Here is a 26,084-nt window from a genome sequence, read left to right on the forward strand (position 1 = left end):
TGAATTCCACGAGCAATGCTTGTGTGATGTTTGTGAGCTGTTAGCTCATGGGCTCAGAAAATGTAATTTACCCTATGCCACCCTCCCAGATAATGAGGTTATGAGTAGGCTTTTATAGTTAGGTCAAAGGCCATTAAAGGTTGATAATCTAGATGTGTTTAGTTTTCTTGGAAAATTATTTATCAGGTATGCAATGACACACAAGAGGGCTAAATAAACCTGCTCAGAATTAAATTGGACCATGTCTCTATTGATTGTCTAGCCATTCAGCATAGGGATAAAACCAGGATATCTAACCTGAGAGAATGTCATACATATTTTGATGACCGCATTATGATAAATAAAGGTTTCTCCAACATAGGTGTGTCCGGTCCACGGCGTCATCCTTACTTGTGGGATATTCTCTTCCCCAACAGGAAATGGCAAAGAGCCCAGCAAAGCTGGTCACATGATCCCTCCTAGGCTCCGCCTTCCCCAGTCATTCTCTTTGCCGTTGTACAGGCAACATCTCCACGGAGATGGCTTAGAGTTTTTTGGTGTTTAAATGTAGTTTTTATTCTTCAATCAAGAGTTTGTTATTTTAAAATAGTGCTGGTATGTACTATTTACTCTGAAACAGAAAAGAGATGAAGATTTCTGTTTGTAAGAGGAAAATGATTTTAGCAACCGTTACTAAAATCGATGGCTGTTTCCACACAGGACTGTTGAGAGGAATTAACTTCAGTTGGGGGAAACAGTGAGCAGACTTTTGCTGCTTGAGGTATGACACATTTCTAACAAGACTATGTAATGCTGGAAGCTGTCATTTTCCCTATGGGATCCGGTAAGCCATTTTTATTACATAAGAATAAAGGGCTTCACAAGGGCTTTTAAGACTGGTAGACATTTTCTGGGCTAAAACGATTGATATATAAGCATTTTTAATACTTCATAGCTTTGAGGAATTATTTTATTCTTGGGAATTATGTAAAATAACCGGCAGGCACTGTATTGGACACCTTTTTCTCTAGGGGCTTTCCCTAATCATAGGCAGAGCCTCATTTTCGCGCCTCTATTGCGCAGTTGTTTTTGGCAAGCATGACATGCAGATGCATGTGTGAGGAGCTCAGATACATAGAAAAAGCTTTCTGAAGGCGTCATTTGGTATCGTATTCCCCTTTGGGCTTGGTTGGGTCTCAGCAAAGTAGATACCAGGGACTGTATAGGGGTTAAATATAAAAACGGCTCCGGTTCCGTTATTTTAAGAGTTAAAGCTTTCAAATTTGGTGTGCAATACTTTTAAGGCTTTAAGACACTGTGGTTAAATTTTGGTGAATTTTGAACAATTCCTTCATACTTTTTCACATTTACAGTAATAAAGTGTGTTCAGTTTAAAATTTAAAGTGACAGTAACGGTTTTATTTTAAAACGTTTTTTGTACTTTGTTATCAAGTTTATGCCTGTTTAACATGTCTGAACTATCAGATAGACTGTGTTCTGTATGTGGGGAAGCCAAGGTTCCTTCTCATTTAAATAGATGTGATTTATGTGACACAAAATTTAGAGAAAACGATGCCCAAGATGATTCCTCAAGTGAGGGGAGTAAGCATGGTACTGCATCATCCCCTCCTTCGTCTACGCCAGTCTTGCCCACACAGGAGGCCCCTAGTACATCTAGTGCGCCAATACTCCTTACTATGCAACAATTAACGGCTGTAATGGATAATTCTATCAAAAACATTTTAGCCAAAATGCCCACTTATCAGCGAAAGCGCGACTGCTCTGTTTTAGAAAATACTGAAGAGCATGAGGACGCTGATGATATTGGTTCTGAAGTGCCCCTACACCAGTCTGAGGGGGCCAGGGAGGTTTTGTCTGAGGGAGAAATTTCAGATTCAGGGAAAATTTCTCAACAAGCTCAACCTGATGTGATTACATTCAAATTTAAATTGGAACATCTCCGCGCTCTGCTTAAGGAGGTGTTATCTACTCTGGATGATTGTGAGAATTTGGTCATTCCAGAGAAATTATGTAAGATGGACAAGTTCCTAGAGGTCCCGGGGCCCCCCGAAGCTTTTCCTATACCCAAGCGGGTGGCGGACATTGTAAATAAAGAATGGGAAAGGCCCGGCATACCTTTCGTCCCTCCCCCTATATTTAAGAAATTGTTTCCTATGGTCGACCCCAGAAAGGACTTATGGCAGACAGTCCCCAAGGTCGAGGGGGCGGTTTCTACTCTAAACAAACGCACCACTATACCCATAGAAGATAGTTGTGCTTTCAAAGATCCTATGGATAAAAAATTAGAGGGTTTGCTTAAAAAGATGTTTGTTCAGCAAGGTTACCTTCTACAACCAATTTCATGCATTGTTCCTGTCACTACAGCAGCGTGTTTCTGGTTCGATGAACTAGAAAAGGCGCTCAATAAAGATTCTTCTTATGAGGAGATTTTGGACAGAATTCATGCTCTCAAATTGGCTAACTCTTTCACCTTAGACGCCACTTTGCAATTGGCTAGATTAGCGGCGAAAAATTCTGGGTTTGCTATTGTAGCGCGCAGAGCGCTTTGGCTAAAATCTTGGTCAGCGGATGCGTCTTCCAAGAACAAATTGCTTAACATTCCTTTCAAGGGGAAAACGCTGTTTGGCCCTGACTTGAAAGAGATTATTTCTGATATCACTGGGGGCAAGGGCCACGCCCTTCCTCAGGATAGGTCTTTCAAGGCTAAAAATAAACCAAATTTTCGTCCCTTTCGCAGAAACGGACCAGCCCCAAGTGCTACATCCTCTAAGCAAGAGGGTAATACTTCTCAAGCCAAGCCAGCCTGGAGGCCAATGCAAGGCTGGAACAAAGGTAAGCAGGCCAAGAAACCTGCCACTGCTACCAAGACAGCATGAGATGTTGGCCCCCGATCCAGGACCGGATCTGGTGGGGGGCAGACTCTCTCTCTTCGCTCAGGCTTGGGCAAGAGATGTTCTGGATCCTTGGGCGCTGGAAATAGTCTCCCAAGGTTATCTTCTGGAATTCAAGGGGCTTCCCCCAAGGGGGAGGTTCCACAGGTCTCAATTGTCTTCAGACCACATAAAAAAACAGGCATTCTTACATTGTGTAGAAGACCTGTTAAAAATGGGAGTGATTCATCCTGTTCCATTAGGAGAACAAGGAATGGGGTTCTACTCCAATCTGTTCATAGTTCCCAAAAAAGAGGGAACATTCAGACCAATCTTAGATCTCAAGATCCTAAACAAGTTTCTCAAGGTTCCATCGTTCAAAATGGAAACCATTCGAACAATTCTTCCTTCCATCCAGGAAGGTCAATTCATGACCACGGTGGATTTAAAGGATGCGTATCTACATATTCCTATCTACAAGGAACATCATCGGTTCCTAAGGTTCGCCTTTCTGGACAAGCATTACCAGTTTGTGGCACTTCCGTTCGGATTAGCCACTGCTCCAAGAATTTTCACAAAGGTACTGGGGTCCCTTCTAGCGGTGCTAAGACCAAGGGGCATTGCAGTAGTACCTTACTTGGACGACATTCTGATTCAAGCGTCGTCCCTTCCACAAGCAAAGGCTCACACGGACATTGTCCTGGCCTTTCTCAGATCTCACGGGTGGAAAGTGAACGTAGAAAAAAGTTCTCTATCTCCGTCAACAAGAGTTCCCTTCTTGGGAACAATAATAGACTCCTTAGAAATGAGGATTTTTCTGACAGAGGCCAGAAAATCAAAACTTCTAAACTCTTGTCAAGTACTTCATTCTGTTCCTCTTCCTTCCATAGCGCAGTGCATGGAAGTAATAGGTTTGATGGTCGTGGCAATGGACATAGTTCCTTTTGCACGAATTCATCTGAGACCATTACAACTGTGCATGCTCAGTCAGTGGAATGGGGATTATACAGACTTGTCTCCGACGATACAAGTAGATCAGAGGACCAGAGATTCACTCCGTTGGTGGCTGTCCCTGGACAACCTGTCACAGGGGATGAGCTTCCGCAGACCAGAGTGGGTCATTGTCACGACCGACGCCAGTCTGGTGGGCTGGGGCGCGGTCTGGGGACTCCTGAAAGCTCAGGGTCTTTGGTCTCGGGAAGAATCTCTTCTCCCGATAAATATTCTGGAACTGAGAGCGATATTCAATGCTCTCAAGGCTTGGCCTCAGCTAGCAAAGGCCAAATTCATACGGTTTCAATCGGACAACATGACGACTGTTGCGTACATCAACCATCAGGGGGGAACAAGGAGTTTCCTGGCGATGGAAGAAGTGACCAAAATTATTCAATGGGCGGAGACTCACTCCTGCCACTTGTCTGCAATCCACATCCCAGGAGTGGAAAATTGGGAAGCGGATTTTCTGAGTCGTCAGACATTTCATCCGGGGGAGTGGGAACTCCATCCGGAAATCTTTGCCCAAATTACTCAGTTGTGGGGCATTCCAGACATGGATCTGATGGCCTCTCGTCAGAACTTCAAGGTTCCTTGCTACGGGTCCAGATCCAGGGATCCCAAGGCGACTCTAGTAGATGCACTAGTAGCACCTTGGACCTTCAAACTAGCTTATGTATTCCCACCGTTTCCTCTCATCCCCAGGCTGGTAGCCAGGATCAATCATGAGAGGGCATCGGTGATCTTGATAGCTCCTTGGTATGCAGACCTGGTGAATATGTCATCGGCTCCACCATGGAAGCTACCTTTGAGACGGGACCTTCTTGTTCAAGGTCCGTTCGAACATCCGAATCTGGTCTCACTCCAACTGACTGCTTGGAGATTGAACGCTTGATTTTATCAAAGCGAGGGTTCTCAGATTCTGTCATTGATACTCTTGTTCAGGCCAGAAAGCCTGTAACTAGAAAAATCTACCATAAAATATGGAAAAAATATATCTGTTGGTGTGAATCTAAAGGATTCCCTTGGGACAAGATAAAAATTCCTAAGATTCTATCCTTTCTTCAAGAAGGTTTGGAGAAAGGATTATCTGCAAGTTCTTTGAAGGGACAGATTTCTGCTTTGTCTGTGTTACTTCACAAAAAGCTGGCAGCTGTGCCAGATGTTCAAGCCTTTGTTCAGGCTCTGGTTAGAATCAAGCCTGTTTACAAACCTTTGACTCCTCCTTGGAGTCTCAATTTAGTCCTTTCAGTTCTTCAGGGGGTTCCGTTTGAACCCTTACATTCCGTTGATATTAAGTTATTATCTTGGAAAGTTTTGTTTTTGGTTGCAATTTCTTCTGCTAGAAGAGTTTCAGAGTTATCTGCTCTGCAGTGTTCTCCTCCTTATCTGGTGTTCCATGCAGATAAGGTGGTTTTGCGTACTAAACCTGGTTTTCTTCCGAAAGTTGTTTCTAACAAAAACATTAACCAGGAGATAGTCGTGCCTTCTTTGTGTCCGAATCCAGTTTCAAAGAAGGAACGTTTGTTGCACAATTTGGATGTAGTTCGTGCTCTAAAATTCTATTTAGATGCTACAAAGGATTTTAGACAAACATCTTCCTTGTTTGTTGTTTATTCTGGTAAAAGGAGAGGTCAAAAAGCAACTTCTACCTCTCTCTCTTTTTGGCTTAAAAGCATCATCAGATTGGCTTACGAGACTGCCGGACGGCAGCCTCCTGAAAGAATCACAGCTCATTCCACTAGGGCCGTGGCTTCCACATGGGCCTTCAAGAACGAGGCTTCTGTTGATCAGATATGTAAGGCAGCGACTTGGTCTTCACTGCACACTTTTACTAAATTTTACAAATTTGATACTTTTGCTTCTTCTGAGGCTATTTTTGGGAGAAAGGTTTTGCAAGCCGTGGTGCCTTCCATCTAGGTGACCTGATTTGCTCCCTCCCTTCATCCGTGTCCTAAAGCTTTGGTATTGGTTCCCACAAGTAAGGATGACGCCGTGGACCGGACACACGAATGTTGGAGAAAACAGAATTTATGTTTACCTGATAAATTACTTTCTCCAACGGTGTGTCCGGTCCACGGCCCGCCCTGGTTTTTTAATCAGGTCTGATAATTTATTTTCTTTAACTACAGTCACCACGGTATCATATGATTTCTCCTATGCAAATATTCCTCCTTTACGTCGGTCGAATGACTGGGGAAGGCGGAGCCTAGGAGGGATCATGTGACCAGCTTTGCTGGGCTCTTTGCCATTTCCTGTTGGGGAAGAGAATATCCCACAAGTAAGGATGACGCCGTGGACCGGACACACCGTTGGAGAAAGTAATTTATCAGGTAAACATAAATTCTGTTTTTTCTAGACATCATAAACAAACGTATTTCTGTTGTATTGCTATGGAATAACATTAGCCAGGCCTAAACATTTTTAAAACAAATAAAAATTTGGCTAGATTATGAGTTTTGCATTAAGGTAAAAAAGCTGCGTTATATCAGGTCCTAACACTGCTTTTTTACGCCCGCTGGTATTACGAGTCTTGCAGGTATAGGTGTACCACACACTTTTTTGCCTTACCGCAAATGAACTTTGTAAAGGCTTTTTTCTATGGGACTTCCATAGCGCCAGTATTACGAGTTTGTCCTGGGAGGCCAAAAAGTGAGCGGTACAGCTTCTACCGCCAAGATTCCTAACGCATTTTAAAGTCAGTAGTTATGAGTTTTACGCTACAAAGCTGTAGCATAAAACTCATAACTAAAGTGCAAAAAAGTACACGAACACCCATAACCTACCTATTAACCCCTATACCGAGGCCCTCCCGCATCGCAAACACTAAAATAAAATGATTAACCCCTAATTTGCCGCGCCGGACATCGCCGCCACTAGAATAAACATATTAACCCCTGAACCACTGCACTCCCGCCTCGCAAACACGAGTTAAATATTAACCCCTAATCTGCCGCCCCTAAAATCGCCGCCACCTACATTATACTTATTAACCCCTAATCTGCTGCCCCCAACATCGCCGACACCTACCTACATTTATTAACCCCTAATCTGCCGTCCCCAACGTCGCCGCCACTATTCTAAATGTATTAACCCCTAAACCTAAGTCTGACCCTAACAACCCCTAACTTAAATATAATTTAAATAAATCTAAATAAAATTCCTATCATTACCTAAATTATTCCTATTTAAAACTAAATACTTACCTATCAAATAAACCCTAAGCTAGCTACAATATAACTTATAGTTACATTGTAGCTAGCTTAGGGTTTATTTTTATTTTACAGGCAAGTTTGTATTTATTTTAACGAGGTAGAATAGTTACTAAATACTTATTGAGGCCTAGATTTGGAGTTTGGCGTTGGCCGTGAAAACCAGCGTTAGAGGCTCCTAACGCTGGTTTTAGGCTACCTCCGGTATTTGAAGTCACTCAAAATAGGGTCTAACGCTCACTTTTCAGCCGTGACTTTTCCATACCGCAGATCCCCTTACGTAAATTGCGTATCCTATCTTTTCAATGGGATTTTTCTAACTCCGGTATTTAGAGTCGTGTCTGAAGTGAGCGTTAGAAATCTAACGACAAAACTCCAGCCGCAGGAAAAAAGTCAGTAGTTAAGAGCTTTCTGGGCTAACGCCGGTTTATAAAGCTCTTAACTACTGTACTCTAAAGTACACTAACACCCATAAACTACCTATGTACCCCTAAACCGAGGTCCCCCCACATCGCCGACACTCGATTACATTTTTTTAACCCCTAATCTGCCGACCGCCACCTACGTTATACTTATGTACCCCTAATCTGCTGCCCCTAACACCGCCGACCCCTATATTATATTTATTAACCCCTAACCTGCCCCCCACAACGTCGCAGCCAGCTACCTACAATAATTAACCCCTAATCTGCCGACCGCAAAGCGCCGCCACCTACGTTATACTTATGTACCCCTAATCTGCTGCCCCTAACACCGCCAACCCCTATATTATATTTATTAACCCCTAATCTGCCCCCCTCAACGTCGCCTCCACCTGCCTACACTTATTAACCCCTAATCTGCCGAGCGTACCGCACCGCTATTATTATAAAGTTATTAACCCCTAATCCGCCTCACTAACCCTATAATAAATAGTATTAACCCCTAATCTGCCCTCCCTAACATCGCCGACACCTAACTTCAAACATTAACCCCTAATCTGCCAACTGGAGCTCACCGCTATTCTAATAAATGTATTAACCCCTAAAGCTAAGTCTAACCCTAACACTAACACCCCCCCTAAGTTAAATATAATTTAAATCTAACGAAATAAATTAACTCTTATTAAATAAATTATTCCTATTTAAAGCTAAATACTTACCTGTAAAATAAATCCTAATATAGCTACAATATAAATTATAATTATATTATAGCTATTTTAGGATTAATATTTATTTTACAGGTAACTTTGTATTTATTTTAACCAGGTACAATAGCTATTAAATAGTTAAGAACTATTTAATAGCTAAAATAGTTAAAATAATTACAAATTACCTGTAAAAGAAATCCTAACCTAAGTTACAATTAAACCTAACACTACACTATCAATAAATTAATTAAATAAACTACCTACAATTACCTACAATTAACCTAACACTACACTATCAATAAATAAATTAAATACAATTCCTACAAATAAATACAATTAAATAAACTAGCTAAAGTACAAAAAATAAAAAAGAACTAAGTTACAAAAAATAAAAAAATATTTACAAACATAAGAAAAATATTACAACAATTTTAAACTAATTACACCTACTCTAAGCCCCCTAATAAAATAACAAAGACCCCCAAAATAAAAAAAAATGCCCTACCCTATTCTAAATCACTAAAGTTCAAAGCTCTTTTACCTTACCAGCCCTGAACAGGGCCCTTTGCGGGGCATGCCCCAAGAAGTTCAGCTCTTTTGCCTGTAAAAAAAAACATACAATACCCAAGCCCCCCAACATTACAACCCACCACCCACATACCTCTAATCTAACCCAAACCCCCCTTAAATAAACCTAACACTAAGCCCCTGAAGATCTTCCTACCTTGTCTTCACCTCACCGGGTTCACCAATCTGTCCAGAAGAGCTCCTCCGATGTCCTGATCCAAGCCCAAGCGGGGGGCTGAAGAGGTCCATGATCCGGCTGAAGTCTTCATCCAAGCGGGGCAGAAGAGGTCTTCCATCCGATTGAAGTCTTCATCCAAGCGGGATCTTCTATGGTCATCCATCCGGAGCGGAGCGGCAGGATCCTGAAGACCTCCGACGCGGAACATCCATCCTGGCCGACGACTGAACGACGAATGACGGTTCCTTTAAATGACGTCATCCAAGATGGCGTCCCTCGAATTCCGATTGGCTGATAGGATTCTATCAGCCAATCGGAATTAAGGTAGGAATATTCTGATTGGCTGATGGAGTCAGCCAATCAGAATCAAGTTCAATCCGATTGGCTGATCCGATCAGCCAATCAGATTGAGCTCGCATTCTATTGGCTGATCGGAACAGCCAATAGAATGCGAGCTCAATCTGATTGGCTGATTGGATCAGCCAATCGGATTGAACTTGATTCTGATTGGCTGATTCCATCAGCCAATCAGAATATTCCTACCTTTAATTCCGATTGGCTGATAGAATCCTATCAGCCAATCGGAATTCGAGGGACGCCATCTTGGATGACGTCATTTAAAGGAACCGTCATTCGTCGTTTAGTCGTAGGCCAGGATGGATGTTCCGCGTCGGAGGTCTTCAGGATCCTGCCGCTCCGCTCCGGATGGATGACCATAGAAGATCCCGCTTGGATGAAGACTTCAATCGGATGGAAGACCTCTTCTGCCCCGCTTGGATGAAGACTTCAGCCGGATCATGGACCTCTTCAGCCCCCCGCTTGGGCTTGGATCAGGACATCGGAGGAGCTCTTCTGGACAGATTGGTGAACCCAGTGAGGTGAAGGTAGGAAGATCTTCAGGGGCTTAGTGTTAGGTTTATTTAAGGGGGGTTTGGGTTAGATTAGGGGTATGTGGGTGGTGGGTTGTAATGTTGGGGGGCTTGGGTATTGTATGTTTTCTTTTACAGGCAAAAGAGCTGAACTTCTTGGGGCATGCCCCGCAAAGGGCCCTGTTCAGGGCTGGTAAGGTAAAAGAGCTTTGAACTTTAGTAATTTAGAATAGGGTAGGGCATTTTTTTATTTTGGGGGTCTTTGTTATTTTATTAGGGGGCTTAGAGTAGGTGTAATTAGTTTAAAATTGTTGTAATATTTTTCTTATGTTTGTAAATATTTTTTTATTTTTTGTAACTTAGTTCTTTTTTTATTTTTTGTACTTTAGCTAGTTTATTTAATTGTATTTATTTGTAGGAATTGTATTTAATTAATTTATTGATAGTGTAGTGTTAGGTTAATTGTAGGTAATTGTAGGTAGTTTATTTAATTAATTTATTGATAGTGTAGTGTTAGGTTTAATTGTAACTTAGGTTAGGATTTATTTTACAGGTAATTTTGTAATTATTTTAACTATTTTAGCTATTAAATAGTTTTTAACTATTTAATAGCTATTGTACCTGGTTAAAATAAATACAAAGTTGCCTGTAAAATAAATATAAATCCTAAAATAGCTATAATATAATTATAATTTATATTGTAGCTATATTAGGATTTATTTTACAGGTAAGTATTTAGCTTTAAATAGGAATAATTTATTTAATAAGAGTTAATTAATTTCGTTAGATTTAAATTATATTTAACTTAGGGGGGTGTTAGTGTTAGGGTTAGACTTAGCTTTAGGGGTTAATACATTTATTAGAATAGCGGTGAGCTCCAGTCGGCAGATTAGGGGTTAATGTTTGAAGTTAGGTGTCGGCGATGTTAGGGAGGGCAGATTAGGGGTTAATACTATTTATTATAGGGTTAGTGAGGCGGATTAGGGGTTAATAACTTTATAATAATAGCGGTGCGGTCCGGTCGGCAGATTAGGGGTTAATAAGTGTAGACAGGTGGAGGCGACGTTGTGGGGGGCAGATTAGGGGTTAATAAATATAATATAGGGGTCGGCGATGTTAGGGCAGCAGATTAGGGGTACATAGGGATAATGTAAGTAGCGGCGGTTTACGGAGCGGCAGATTAGGGGTTAATAATAATATGCAGGGGTCAGCGATAGCGGGGGCGGCATAATAGGGGTTAATAAGTGTAAGGTTAGGGGTGTTTAGACTCGGGGTACATGTTAGAGTGTTAGGTGCAGACGTAGGAAGTGTTTCCGCATAGCAAACAATGGGGCTGCGTTAGGAGCTGAACGCGGCTTTTTTGCAGGTGTTAGGTTTTTTTCAGCTCAAACAGCTCCATTGTTTCCTATGGGGGAATCATGCACGAGCACGTTTTTGAGGCTGGCCGCTTGCGTAAGCAACTCTGGTATCGAGAGTTGAAGCTGCGTTAAATATGCTCTACGCTCCTTTTTTGGAGCCTAACGCAGCCTTTATGTGGACTCTCAATACCAGAGTTATTTTTATGGTGCGGCCAGAAAAAAGCCGGCGTTAGCTACGCGGGTCATTACCGACAAAACTCCAAATCTAGGCCTAAGTATTTAATAACTACCTAGCTAAAATAAATACAAATGTACCTGTAAAATAAAACCTAACCTAAGGTACACTAACACCTAACACTACACTACAATTAAATAACTTACCTAAATTAAATACAATTAAATAAATGAAATACAATTAGCTAAATTACAAAACAAAACACTAAATTACAGAAAATAAAAAACAAATTACAAGATATTTAAACTAATTACAAATAATCTAAGAGCCCTATCAAAATAAAAAAGCCCCCCCAAAATAAAAAAAAAACCCTAGCCTAAACTAAACAATCAAAAGGGCCTTTTGCGGGGCATTGCCCCAAAGAAATCAGCTCTTTTACCTATAAAAAAAAAATACACACAACCCCCCCAACAGTAAAACCCACCACCCACACAACCAACCCCCCAAATAAAACCCTAACTAAAAAAATCTAAGCTCCCCATTGCCCTGAAAAGGGCATTTGGATGGACATTGCCCTTAAAAGGGCATTTAGCTCTATTGGTGCTCAAAGCCCTAACCTAAAAATAAAACACACCCAATACACCCTTAAAAAATCCTAACACTAACCCCCGAAGATCCACTTACCGGGAAAAGTCTTCATCCAAGCGGCAAGATGTCCTCAAGGAAACCGGCAGAAGTGGTCCTCCAGACGGCAGAAGTGGTCCACCAGATGGGCAGAAGTCTTCACCCAGACAGCATCTTCTATGTTCATCCTTCTGACGGGGAATGGCTCCATCTTCAAGACATCTGGCGCGGAGCATCCTCTTCCAACGACGACTACCCAACGAATGAAGGTACCTTTAAATGACATCATCCAAGATGGCATCCCTTAGATTCCGATTGGCTGATAGAATTCTATCAGCCAATCGGAATTAAGGTTGAAAAAACCGTATTGACTGATCAATCAGCCAATACGATTGAGCTCGCATTCTATTGGCTGATTGGAACAGCCAATAGAATGCAAGCTCAATCCAATTGGCTGATTGGATCAGCCAATAGGATTGAACTTCAATCCTATTGGTTGATTGCATCAGCCAATAAGATTTTTTCAACCTTAATTCCAATTGGCTGATAGAATTCTATCAACCAATCGGAATCTAAGGGACGCCATCTTGGATGACGTCATTTAAAAGTACCTTCATTTGTCGGGTAGTCGTCGTCGGAAGAGGATACTATTGATAGTTTAGTTTAGGCTAGGGTTTTTTTTTATTTTGAGGGGGCTTTTTGATTTTGATAGGGCTCTTAGATTAGGTGTAATTAGTTTAAATATCTTGTAATTTGTTTTTTATTTTCTGTAATTTAGTGTGTTTTTTTTTGTAATTTAGCTAATTGTATTTAATTTAGGTAAGATATTTAATTGTAGTGTAGTGTTAGTGTAACTTAGGTTAGGTTTTATATTACAGGTTAATTTGTATTTATTTTAGCTAGGTAGTTATTAAATAGTTAATAACTATTTAGTAACTATTCTACCTAGTTAAAATAAATACAAACTTGCCTGTAAAATAAAAATAAACCCTAAGCTAGCTACAATGTAACTATAAGTTATATTGTAGCTAGTTTAGGGTTTATTTTATAGGTAAGTATTTAGTTTTAAATAGGAATAATTTAGTTAATGATAGTAATTTTATTTAGATTTATTTAAATTATATTTAAGTTAGGGGATGTTAGGGTTAGACTTTGGTTTAGGGGTTAATACATTTAGAATAGTGGCGGCGACGTTGAGGGTGGCAGATTAGGGGTTAATAAATGTAGGTAGGTGGCGGCGACATTGGGGGAGGGAGAATGTAGGTGGCGGCGATGTCCGGAGTGGCAGATTAAGGGTTAATAAGTATAATGTAGGTGTCGACAATGTCGGGGGCGGCAGATTAGGGTTAATAAGTGTAAGATTAGGGGTGTTTAGACTCGGGGTTCATGTTAGGGTGTTAGGTGTAAACATAACTTTAGTTTCCCCATAGGAATCAATGGGGCTGCGTTACCGAGTTTTACGCTGCTTTTTTGCAGGTGTTAGACTTTTTCTCAGCCGGCTCTCCCCATTGATGTCTATGGGGAAATCGTGCACGTATAACCAGCTCACCGCTCACTTAAACAGGGCTGGTATTGGAGTGCGATGTAGAGCACAATTTTTGCTCTACGCTCACTTCTTGCCTGTTAACGCCATAAACCCATAATACCAGCGCTGTAGGAAAGTGAGCGATGAGAATAAACTGCAAGTTAGCACCGCACCCCTGTTACCGCACAACTCGTAATCTAGGCAATTGTTTGCTGCAGTTGTTTTTGAATAGCCAGAGTACACCCATCTCCTGCCTAATATGTAAGAGCAAATCTGGGTTTAAGTCTGCAGCCAGCAAGGCTAACCATTGGTCACAATGTTAGTATATAGTGCCTTGTTTGGCAGTTATTATCTGCTAAATCTAATTAAAGAAAGCTATGTAGCAGGTTTAGCCTTGAGAAGGCAGAAGTCATTTCTATCTTTCAGAGCTAAATTACATAAAGCAGACAAAATTAATAACGAAATATTTATTACGTATAACTAAATATTTTATATCAACATCTGAAGGTGTTTACCATCCCTTTCACTGTTTTGTGATAAATGTAGAGTACTTTCTGTACCATGCTAATGGCTCAGCTTGATATAATGCAGATAGAGTACATCCGTTACCCTATTGTGTCGCATTTGATTTATGTCTTCCTTTAGTTTACCAGGTACAGCACCTCTTGAGTTTCACACTGTTAACCTTATATTCCTGCTCGTATTTTAAGAGGCAAAGCCCCTTTTAATCTACATCAGAGAGCTGCCTCTGGGAAATCAGTGTATGTTTTCCTGACCTCTCTTTTGAATGGGCAGGAGTACTTGGATTTTTTTTGTTAGTTGCTTTGTGCTTTCATCCATATCAGGGTTATTCAATAACTCTGTGGGTACAAATTTCCTACAGAAACTAATCAGAGTAAGTCAACTGTGTTAATGGATCAAAGAAAATACTGGGCTCCCCAGCCAGAACCATAACAGATTCTATAAACTAAGTAGTAAATGTGCGGCTCTCTCCTTCTGATTTCACTGCTTGATTATACTTTAAAAATAACTTCAATATTCTGTTTCTATTTTATAGAATGGAGCTTTTTAATCTATGTCCTTTTATTGGGAATTTTTTTTTATATTTGTAACAAACATATCTGGTACAGCTTAAATAAAATATTATATCTGATGAATACAATTTAAAATAGTGTTTTTTTATAGCTTGAGTTAAAATGAGGTTGTTAAATTTGTGCACTAAATTATATGGTTCACCTTCATCATTAGCTTATGTTTAAAGGGACATTAAACCCAAACATTTTCTTTCATGATTAAGACAGAGAATACAATTTTAAACAAGATTCCAATTTACTTCTATTATCTAATTTGCTTCATTCTTTAGATATCCTTTGTTAAAGAAATAGCAATGCACACGGGTGAGCCAATCACATGAAGCATCTATGTGCAGCAACCAATCAGAAGCTGCTGAGCCTATCTAGATATGCTTTTCAGGAAATAATATCAAGAGAATGAAGCAAATTAGATAATAGAAGTAAATTAGAAAGTTGTTTAAAACGGTATTCTCCATCTGAATCATGAAAGAAAAAAATTGGGTTTAACGTCCCTTTAAGGGACATTTTAATACAAAAATGATGTCATTTATTATTATGCAGATGTTCTTTGGAAACTGTGTTTAAAGGGACAAAAAACCCATATATTTTCTTTCAGGATTTAGATAAAATATACAATTTGAAACAACTTTGTAATTTACTTCTATTCTGAAATTTGATTCATTCTCTTAATATCCTTTGCTGAAGGAGCTTTACTGAGAGCTAGCTGAACACATCCTACTCAGCTAATAACACGAGACACATGTGCAAGTACCAATCACCAGTTAGCTCCCATCAGTGTAGGATATGTACATATTATTTTTCAACAACTGATACCAAGAGAACAAAGTACATTTGAAAACAGAAGTTAATTTAAAACGGCCTTAAAATTACATTTTGTCTTTCCTATCCCTTTGACCCTTGCAAAGTGGCAACATTTAAACTTTTCTATGCTGGTTCTGAGCACGATACAGAAAGTAATTAGCGGCTATGTACGTATGCTGCTCCTGATTGGCTCCTCAATTTCTTGCTCAGGAACAATGTCCGTTTAAGTAGTAAACTGATAGTATATTTACAAATGTAATACATTTTTTTTTGCTCTAACGTTAGTTCTATAAACATTAACTAAAATATGCATATGATAGAAAATAATTAAATACAGGTGGCCCTCGTTTTACAACGGTTCAATTTACACCGTTTCAGAATAACAACCTTTTTTTCCAGTCATGTGACTGCTATTGAAAAGCATTGAGAAGCAGTGCATTTCTTAAAATAGCCAGTAGGTGGAGCTGTCTGCTTGTGTTGCAGCAAAGCCAAGCAAGCTGAAATTAATCAGTTTAACCAGACCTGAGCTATCGAGCAGATTTCAAAGGAACAAGATCTTCCTGTCTGTAAATCAGTCCAGATTTGAATGCATAGAAAGAACTGTTTGCAGAAAAATGCAAGTGAAGTCTGTGTTGTGTGATTATTTTATTAGGTTTATAATGCTGTTTAGCAAATGTTTTTGTTCTTTTAACTTAGTTTAATTATATATTCTGTGTTGTGAGATTATTTTATTAGGTGTATAATGCTGTTTAGCATTTAAAGTCTTCATTTCAAAGCTTTAAAAATAATGTATTAGGTGTTACTTTTTTAATTTTGAGAGGGGCCTGGAACCCCTCACTTCCCATTGACTTACATTATAAACTGGGTTTCAATTTACAACGGTTTCGATTTACAACCATTCCTTCTGGAACCTAACCCCGGCGTAAACTGAGGGCTACCTGTATATCAAAATTGTTGTTGTTTTTTATATAGATAAAGGTTAATGGGATAGGAAAGTCAAAATTAAAGTTGCATGAATTAGATAGAGCAGGTCATTGTAAGACACTTTCAAATGCACTTCTATTTTCAAGTGTGCTTTGTTCTCTTGGTATCAATTTTTTTAAAAGAATACACACATATCCTACAGTAGTGGGATCTAGATGCTGATTGGTGCCTGCACACACTTGTCTCTTGTGATTGGCTAACTAGATGTGTTCAGCTGGCTGCCTGCAGTGCAATGCTGTTCCTTCAGCAAAGGATAACGAAGCAAATTTGATAATAAAAGTAAATTGAAAAGTTGTTTAAAATTAGCTGTTTAAATTAATACTAAAAAATAGAAGGAAATGCTTATTTGTGCACATCTCATCTCTGGAGACAGAATACTCACCAGAGCTCCCACATAGATATTGGTGTCTCTCTCAGCCCAACTGAACAGAATACAGACATTAGTAATACGTTATTGAGGAAAAAGCATTACAACACTTTTCATTAGGTAATTAAATGTGTATTTATACCAGATTTCATCCATATGAGTAGTTTATACAGTTAGATTATTAATAGTAAATATTTTCTTATGTAATTTTTAAATAGAAATATGATTAAAGTCTAATCTGATTTTATTTTGAGATGTTCTCTTATATAATGTTATGTAGACCCTGGCCAATCACACCCTTTGTTCCCGGCCCTTCATACAAAACATTTTGGGCGTCTCTTTTCTAGGGCAGTGTTAGGTATAAGAGTTACAGTTTTATAGTAACAAAAGTTGTATGCAACAATAAAGTTATGAGCATAAGACCATATAATATTAGATTAAATAGACATGAGACCCAAATTTGTTTGAAAGCCAATGACAAAGGGCATATATGCGCAGCCACCAATCAGCAGCTTCTGAGCCTATCTAGGTATAATTTTCAACAAAGGATACAAACACCTAGATTACGAGTTTTGCGTTAGAGGCTGTGCGGTGCTAACGAGCAGTTTATGCTCACCGCTCACTTACAGACAGCGCTGGTATTACAGGTTTTTACAAACCAGACAAGAAGTGAGCGTTGAGCAAAATTTTGCTCATTACCGCACTCCAATACCAGTGCTGCTTACGTTAGCGGTGATCTGGTGTAACGTGCTCATGCACGATTTCCCCATAGAAATCAACGGGGAGAGCCTGCTGAAAAAAAGTCTAACACCTGCCAAAAAGCAGCGTAAAACTCCTTAACGCAGCCCCATTGATTCCTATGGTGAAATAAAATTTACGTTTACACCTAACACCCTAACATGAACCCTGAGTCTAAACACCCCTAATCTTACACTTATTAACCCCTAATCTTCTGCCCCAACATTGCCGACACCTACATTATATTAACCCCTAATCTGCCACTCCGGACACCGCCACCACCTACATTATAGTTATGAACCCCTAACCTAAGATGCCGTCTGTATGAAGACTTCTGCCCGTCTGGAGGACCACTTCGCCCGGCTTGGATGTAGACTTCTCCCGGCTTCGTTGAGGACTTTGGCCCGGTTGGATGAAGTCTTCTCCTGGTAAGGTGATCTTCAAGGGGTTAGTGTTAGTTTTTTTTAAGGGGGTATTGGGTGGGTTTTAGAGTAGGGTTGGTTGTGTGGGTGGTGGGTTTTAATGTTGTTTTAATCTTGTAATTTGTTTATTATTTTCTGTAATTTAGTGTTTTTTGTTTTTTTTGTACTTTAGCTAATGTTATTTAATTGTATTTAATTTAGGGAATTCATTTAATTATAGTGTAGTGTTAGGTGTTAGTGTAACTTAGGTTAGGTTTTATTTTACATGTACTTTTGCATTTATTTTAGCTAGGTAGTTAGTAAATAGTTAATAACTATTTAATAACTATTCTACCTAGTTAAAATAAATACAAACTTGCCTGTTTGTAGAGCGGAATCCGTTGGCACTCTACAAATAACCGATAATAATAATAATAATAATAAATAAACCCTAAGCTAGATACAATGTAACTATTAGTTATATTGTAGCTAGCCTAGGGTTTATTTTATAGGTAAGTATTTAGTTTTAAATAGGAATAATTTAGTTAATGACTGGAATTTTATTTAGATTTATTGTAATTATATTTAAGTTAGGGGGGGTTAGGGTTAAACTTAGATTTAGGGGTTAATAAATTTAGGTAGGTGTCGACGATGTTAAGGATGGCAGATTAGGGGTTAATAATATTTAACTAATGTTTGCGATGCGGGAGTGCGGCGGTTTAGGGGTTAATATATTTATTATAGTGGCGGCGATGTCCGGTTCGGCAGATTAGGGGTTAAAAATGTAATTTTAGTGTTTGCGATGCGGGAGGGCCTCGGTTTAGGGGTTAACAGGTAGTTTATGGGTGTTAGTGTACTTTTTAGCACTTTAGTTAAGAGTTTTATGCTACAGCGTTGTACCTTAAAACTCTTAACTACTTACTTTAAAATGCGGTACCAGTCTTGACAGGAGAGGGTGTACCGCTCACTTTTTGTCAGACTCATAATACCGGCGCTATGCAAGTCCCATTGAAAAAATAGGATACGCAATTTACGTAAGTGGATTTGCGGTATTTCCAAGTCTGGCCAAAAAAGTGAGCGGTACACCTGTACCTGCAAGACTCGTAATACCAGCGGGCATTAAAAAGCAGCGTTAGGACGGGCCAACGCTGCTTTTTAAGCCTAACGCAACACTCTCCTGCAACACACGCACTACAACACACAGCACACACACTCTCCTATAGCACACACCACACGCTTTTCTATAACACACAAACACACTACACACACCCTCCTACAACACACACTCTCCTACAACACACACACACTACACACATTCTCCTACAGCACACACACACTTTCATACAACACACACACTACACACACTTTCCTACAACACACACACTACACACACTTTCCTACAACACAAACACTACATACACTTTCCTTCAATACACTACACATACTCCTACAGCACACACACACTACACACACTCTCCTACAGCACACACACACACACTTTCCTACAACACACACTCTCCTACAGCACACACACACAACATACATTCTCTTACAACACACACACTACTCACACTCTTACAACAAGCACACACACCATATGCACTTTCATACAACACACACACACATTTTCCTACAACACACATCACACACATTCTCTTACAACACACACTTACTACTCAAACTATCTTACAACACACACACACACACTACTCAAACTCTCTTACAACACCCACACACACTCTACTACAACACACACACACATGCTCTCCTACAACACACACACACCATATGCACTTTCCTACAGCACACATCACACACACTCTACTAAAACACACACACACGTAACGACCTAGTAAACATGGTGTTGCGACCCAGTAATGGTTCCTAACCCATGGTTTGAAGAACCCTGTTTTAGAGCATTTTATTGTTTCACTATTACTTTCGTAAAACTGTGTGTTTAACCCATGCAAATGGGATAAACATATAATTCAGCTCCAGAACAGCAATGCACTAGTGGGACTTAGCTGAACACACCTGGTGAGCCAATGACAAGAGGCATATATGTGTAGCCACCAATCACCAGATAGGTCCTAGCAGTGCGTTGCTGCTCCAGAGCCTACCTAAATATGATTTTTAGCAAAAGATACCAAGAGAATGAAGCAAATTAGATAATAGAAGTAAACTGGAAAATTGTTTAAAATTGTATGATGAAAGTTTAATTTTGATTTTACTGTCCCTTTAAAGGGACAGTTAAGTCAAAATTAAACTTTCATGATACAGATAGGGCATCTAATTTTAAACAACTTTCCATTTTACTTTTATACTCAAATTTTCGTTGTTCTCTTGGTATTCTTTAAAGAAAGCTAAACTTACGTAGGCTCATAGCCTGATTTTCAATCCCTCTTATCTCAGTGCATTTTATTAGCTTCTCACAGCTAGACGGTGCTAGATCATGTGTGCCATATAGATAACATTGTGTTCACTCCCGTGGAGTTATTTTTGAGTCAGCACTGATTAGCTGGAAAGCAAGTGTGTAAAAAGCACAGAGATAATGGGGCAGTCTGCAGAGGCTTTGCTACAAGGTGATATAAAGTATATTAATATAACAATGTTTGTTATACACTAAGGAATGGGTAATAAATGGATTATCTATCTTTTTAAACAATAAATATTTTCAAGTAGACTGTCTTTTAACCCCTTTTTATGGGGATTGCCATATTTATAGCGCTGTCCCGCTGCTGGCTATTTCCAGTAACCAGGTGGAAGGGTATAATAGAACACTGTTATAAACAAGAAAATCCTTAACGACCAGCGTCCGCGGTTGTTAAGAAGTTAAGGTAAGCTAATGAAATAAACAGATGAATCCCATTTAAATAAAACTGATAACTAAAAGTAAAAGATCATTTTAAATTACTGAGTGCATAAACTGAGATTTTGATACACTGCACTCCTGCTAATTGCAAACTTCACATATGTAAAGAGCAGCTATATCGTTATTACCTCAATGTTGCAATTAAAGGGCCACTAAACCCAAAATCTTTCTTTCATGATTCAGATAGAGAATATAAATTTAAACAACATTACAATTTACTTCTATTATTTATTTTGCTTCCTTTTTTAGATATCCTTAGTTGAAGAAAAAGCAATGCACATGGTGAGCCAATCACACGAGGCTTCTATGTGCAGCAACCAATCAGCTGTTACTGAGCATATCTAGATATGCTTTTCAGCAACGAATATCAAGAGAATACAACAAATTAGATAATATAAGTCAATTAGAAAGATGTTTAAAATTGCATTTTTTTCTAAATCATGAAAGAAAAAATGTGGATGTCATGTCCCTTTAATGTATTATTTAGTTTTACTGTATATAGAACTTGAGGAAGGAAACACCAGTGAGTACAGAGTCAAACATAGGATGCCTCTGAAGAATTCCTTTGCAATTAGTTAGCCTGTTCATGTGGTCAAAATCAGAAGTTACTGGCACCGTTTAACTGTTAAATTCGCTTCCGAAATGGAAAGAGAGCTGGTATTTATACAATTCCTTATTTTTAGGTGGAAGGGACAGAGCTGAATGTCGGGTGAGCTCATTTGTGGATTTTTTGTTGTTGTTGTGTTTTTCCTCCAGGTTTCCAAGCAGCCTGGAAACCTAATACCAGTGATTTGTCTGTGCAGCGAAAGGCAGGGCAGAGTGCAGGGTTAAGTGGAGACAGTTTTCACTGGGCTGCATGTTTTGATTTATGAGGCAGGTGCTGTAGAAACTAGAGAATGAAACAATAATCCATGGAAGGAGCTGTTACCCACAAATTGCGCCACTGTAATATAAAAGCATTGTAGCCATTTCTTCAATGTGACCAATATATATATATATACTGTATATGTGTGTGTATGTATATATATATTTATTTATATACTGTATATATATATATATGTGTATATATATATATATATATATATATACTGTATATGTGTGTGTATGTATATATATATTTATTTATATACTGTATATATATATATGTGTATATATATATATATATATATATATATATATATATATATACTGTATATGTGTGTGTATGTATATATATATTTATTTATATACTGTATATATATATGTATATATATATATATATATATATATATATATATATATATATATATATATATATATATATATATATATATATACTGTATATGTGTGTGTATGTATGTATATTTGTGTGCATATATGAATTTAGGCTTTTTCTAATATTATATAACAGTGAATAAATCAATAGTAACTTTTTTTTTTCTTCTGGCTAGTTTAGTTGTATTTTCAACCCATCCACATGCACACACAAGTATGTGCATGTAAGTGTGTATATGTATGTATGAATGTATGTGTATATATATATATATATATATATATATGTGTGTGTGTGTATGTATATATATCACAACCAAAATCTGAGCTGCGCAAGGATAAAGTTCAATAATAGACACAGAGTAATAATAATGATTACAGTCAATAAGGTAGTGCAATACTACTTCAATAGGTATGGGATATATAACAAAGTCTTGAGTGTATTAGCACAGTGATTTTTAACCTTTTTTTACATTAAAAAATCATGCGGCACACCACCATCCCAAAATTTTACAAAACAACACATTGTAGCTTAATACAGTGTGTGTGTGTATATATATATATACACACAAACATACATACACACACACTGTACTGTGCTGTCATGCCATGCCTCCTACAAACTCCTACAAACTATACATGACATATTGACATTCATTCACAAACAATCATAATGATTGTCTGTGAATGAATGTCAATATGTCATGGTTGTAAATGATGCCTGATGAGCCTGTCACATACCTCCCAATATTTCAAAATGTGAAAGAGGGACACCCCCGCACTGGGAAAAGTCCCCTCCATCAGTCATCATCTCACTTAAAATAAAAAAATGTCCCGAATAAAAAAACAAGCAAAATTTAAAAAATATGTCACACTGTTGTCAGTCTGCCGCGGCACACCTGAGGATCTCTCACGGCACACTAGTGTGCCACGGCACACTGGTTGAAAAACACTGTATTAGCATACAGACCAGATAGGTAGTCCCACTTTAGAGATGGCTCCTTCTGAAAATCTTGTTGTACAAATCTTGTAATATAGACCCACTTTCAACAACCCACATTTATGGCTCCAGGAGTATGGGCAAATCACAACAGGAGTAGGTCTGTAGATATCACCCAAACAATTGCCGGTGTAAGACTTGTCACCTTTTAGTTTGGTTCCGTTTTTGCTTTTCATTGGAATTTCCTTATACTCCAGCGCTCCTGGCTCCCATTAACTTCTTCGATTTATGGGAAGACCTTTGTGAAAGTCCTTTTGAAACTTTTTTTGGATCTCACCATTGGATGTACTGTTTTTAACGTTTGTATTTGTTCTATATGTTTGTAATTTCTCTCTATTTTTATTCTATTATTTGATGTATCTAATTTGCTGATACTATGCTTTTGTGAGTAATTGTTGTGCTTTTTATGTACCGTTTTTATGCAATTGCAAACACTATTTTGTTCATTAAATAATGTTAATACTTGCATTTTATATTGCCATTTCTGACATATAACCACTGGTTTTCCCAACACACATTTCTAATCTGCCATTCTGTTAATAATTTAGCTACATTATTGTAGCGCATTGTACTTTCTCTTGTAAAAGAGAATATCCATTTTTGTCTTCCATAGCATATCGCCCAGCTAAATACACTCATGTGATTATATTCATGCTTGTTATATTAATTATCAACATTAAAAAAATTAAAATGCATTAAAATATAAACCTTACCACAAAATACATAATAGTTAGCAAAAAATATATAATATTTGTAAAAAATAATAAGAGTTGAAACTATCTTCTTTTGTATGGCACAGATTTCTGCTACAATGATGTCTGTGAAGTACAATAAAAATAATAAATGTTAAAACTGTAATCTATTCTGCGGTGCACATTTCTGCTACACTGATGGCTGTGACCCACAATATGCTAACCTTATAATGATTATAGGTCAAGTTAAAAAAAAAACCTCATATTTAATGCACATATATAAAAAATATATAAAGAATGCCCGCAAAATGCATAATAATATTATTTACACAAAAATACATGAATATATATACCTCCAATCAGACCCTGGCCCTGAGCCCTATGTCATCCCAGTACCCACATCAGATCTCAGATCAGGCTCTGACCTTGCAACCCCTCACACCCACATCAGATTAGAACTGTGGTTCTGCAGCCCCTCTGTAAATCGCATACTCCCATCAGACCTCAGATTAGAACTCTGGTCCTGCAGCCCCTATGTCAATCTCATAAGCAGCCCCTATATCAATCTCATATCCACATCAGACCTCCGATTAGAACTGTGGTCCTGCAGCCCCTATGTCAATCTCATAACCATATCATCCCTCAGATTAGAATTCTGGTCCTGCAGCCCCTATATCAATCTCATAACCACATTAGACCTCAGATTAGACCTGTGTTCCTGCATCCCCTCTGGCAGCCTCATACCCTCATCAGATCTCAGATTTGAACTGTGGCCCTTCAGATTCTCTTTCAACCCAATACCCTCATAATATTTTAGATTAGAACCAATACCAGGCAGTTCCTCTGTAAACTGCATAGCAAAATCAGATCCCTGCCCCTGCATCCACTTTTCCAGTCCCATCCGCATATCAGATTTTAGACTTTTGGCCCTGCAGCACCTCTCATCACAGTACCTGCATTATACCTCATATCCTAAAACCTCAGCCCTGAAGCCCCTCTGTCAACCGTGGACCTTAATGTCCTGTGCTGCCCAGTTCTCACCCAGGAAGAAACAAGCATGGCACCAAAAACTGTATCACCGCTAGACGATATTAAACCTCCTCTATGAATATAGCATACACACTTACTGTCTAATCCGCTATATAGGATAGCAAAATGAGTATCGGTTCATTAGATTCCAGCTACCCTTTTTGTGCCAGACTGCTATCAGAATGAGGCTCCGTCACTTTATCAACATTCGCCCTTGGGTTCAAACTTCGGTTAATAAGGAAGAGTGCTGGCTCCAACATTTGTAAAGTTCTGATTTTAACTATGGCACAACATTGTAAGTGCAACACAAGAATATTCCTAATGTGGGACAGGTAGCAGGTATTGTTCTCCATCAGCTTCAAATCCATAAGAATATGTATATAACATGGGTTCATTATGCAATATGCACTAAAGCAGATTTACCCTTTATCTCTCTGTGCTTTTTAAGCAGTCTGTTATTCCCCAGATAAGCACGGAAATTCACTGTTAAAGGGGCATTGTACTAAAAAAATCGTCCAGATGAAAGAGCAGCATTTAAAGGGATAGTAATGACTGAATTAAACTTTTATAATTCAGATAGTGCATGCAATTTTAAACATCTTTCCAATTTGCTGCTGTTATAGTTTGCTTTGTCCTCTTGGTATCCTTTGTTGAAAAGCATTGCCTAGTTAGGCTCAGGAGCAGCAATGGAAGCAAGCTGCTGATTGGTGACTGCACATATATGCCTCTTGTACATTTAACATAGAATACCAAGAGAATGAAGCAAATGTGATATTAAAGGGTCAAGAAACACAATTTTTTTCTTCCATGATTCAGATAGAGAATACAATTTTACAAAACTTTCTAATTTACTTCTATTATCTAATTTGCTTCGTCCTCTTGGTATCATTTGTTGAAGGAGCAGCAATGCACTACTGGTTGCTGACTGAACACACAGGTAAGCCAATGACAATCCGTATATATTTGCAGCCACCAATCAGAAGCTAGAACCTAGATTCTTTGCTGCTCCCGAGCTTACCTAGATAAACCTTTCAGCAAAGGAAAACAAGCGAAGTAAGCAAATTAAATAATAGAAGTAAATTGCAAAGTTGTTTAAAATTGTATTCTCTATCTGAATCATGAAATACATTTTTGGGGTTTCATTTCCCTTTAAAGGGACAGTCTAGTATAAATTAAACTTTCATTATTCAGATAGGACTTAATTTTAATCAACTTTACAATTTACTTTTATCATCAAATTTGCTTTTTTCTCTTGGTATTCTTAGTTTAAACTAAACCTAGGTAGGCTCATATGCTAATTTCTAAGCCTTTGAGGGCTGCCTCTTATCACATGCTTTTTAAATCTCTTTTCAACA

General features: G+C 38.5%; 1 protein-coding gene across 2 annotated transcripts in view; it reads left to right on the forward strand.

Moving 5' to 3' along the window:
- Positions 1–26,084, forward strand: part of LZTS2 (leucine zipper tumor suppressor 2) — a 378,469-nt gene that overhangs the window by 182,910 nt on the left and 169,475 nt on the right. The window contains exon 1 of one of the 2 annotated variants that reach the window (XM_053692472.1): positions 21,369–21,414. The exons of the other annotated variant lie outside the window; for it this stretch is intronic. Coding sequence (XP_053548447.1) covers positions 21,400–21,414 — 15 coding nt within the window. The 5' untranslated portion in view covers positions 21,369–21,399. Of the gene's footprint in view, positions 1–21,368; positions 21,415–26,084 lie in introns of those variants that run through there. 2 annotated transcript variants of the gene reach the window in all.

The sequence above is a fragment of the Bombina bombina genome, chromosome 9, assembly GCF_027579735.1.
Source record: "Bombina bombina isolate aBomBom1 chromosome 9, aBomBom1.pri, whole genome shotgun sequence".
Taxonomy (NCBI): Eukaryota; Metazoa; Chordata; class Amphibia; order Anura; family Bombinatoridae; genus Bombina; species Bombina bombina.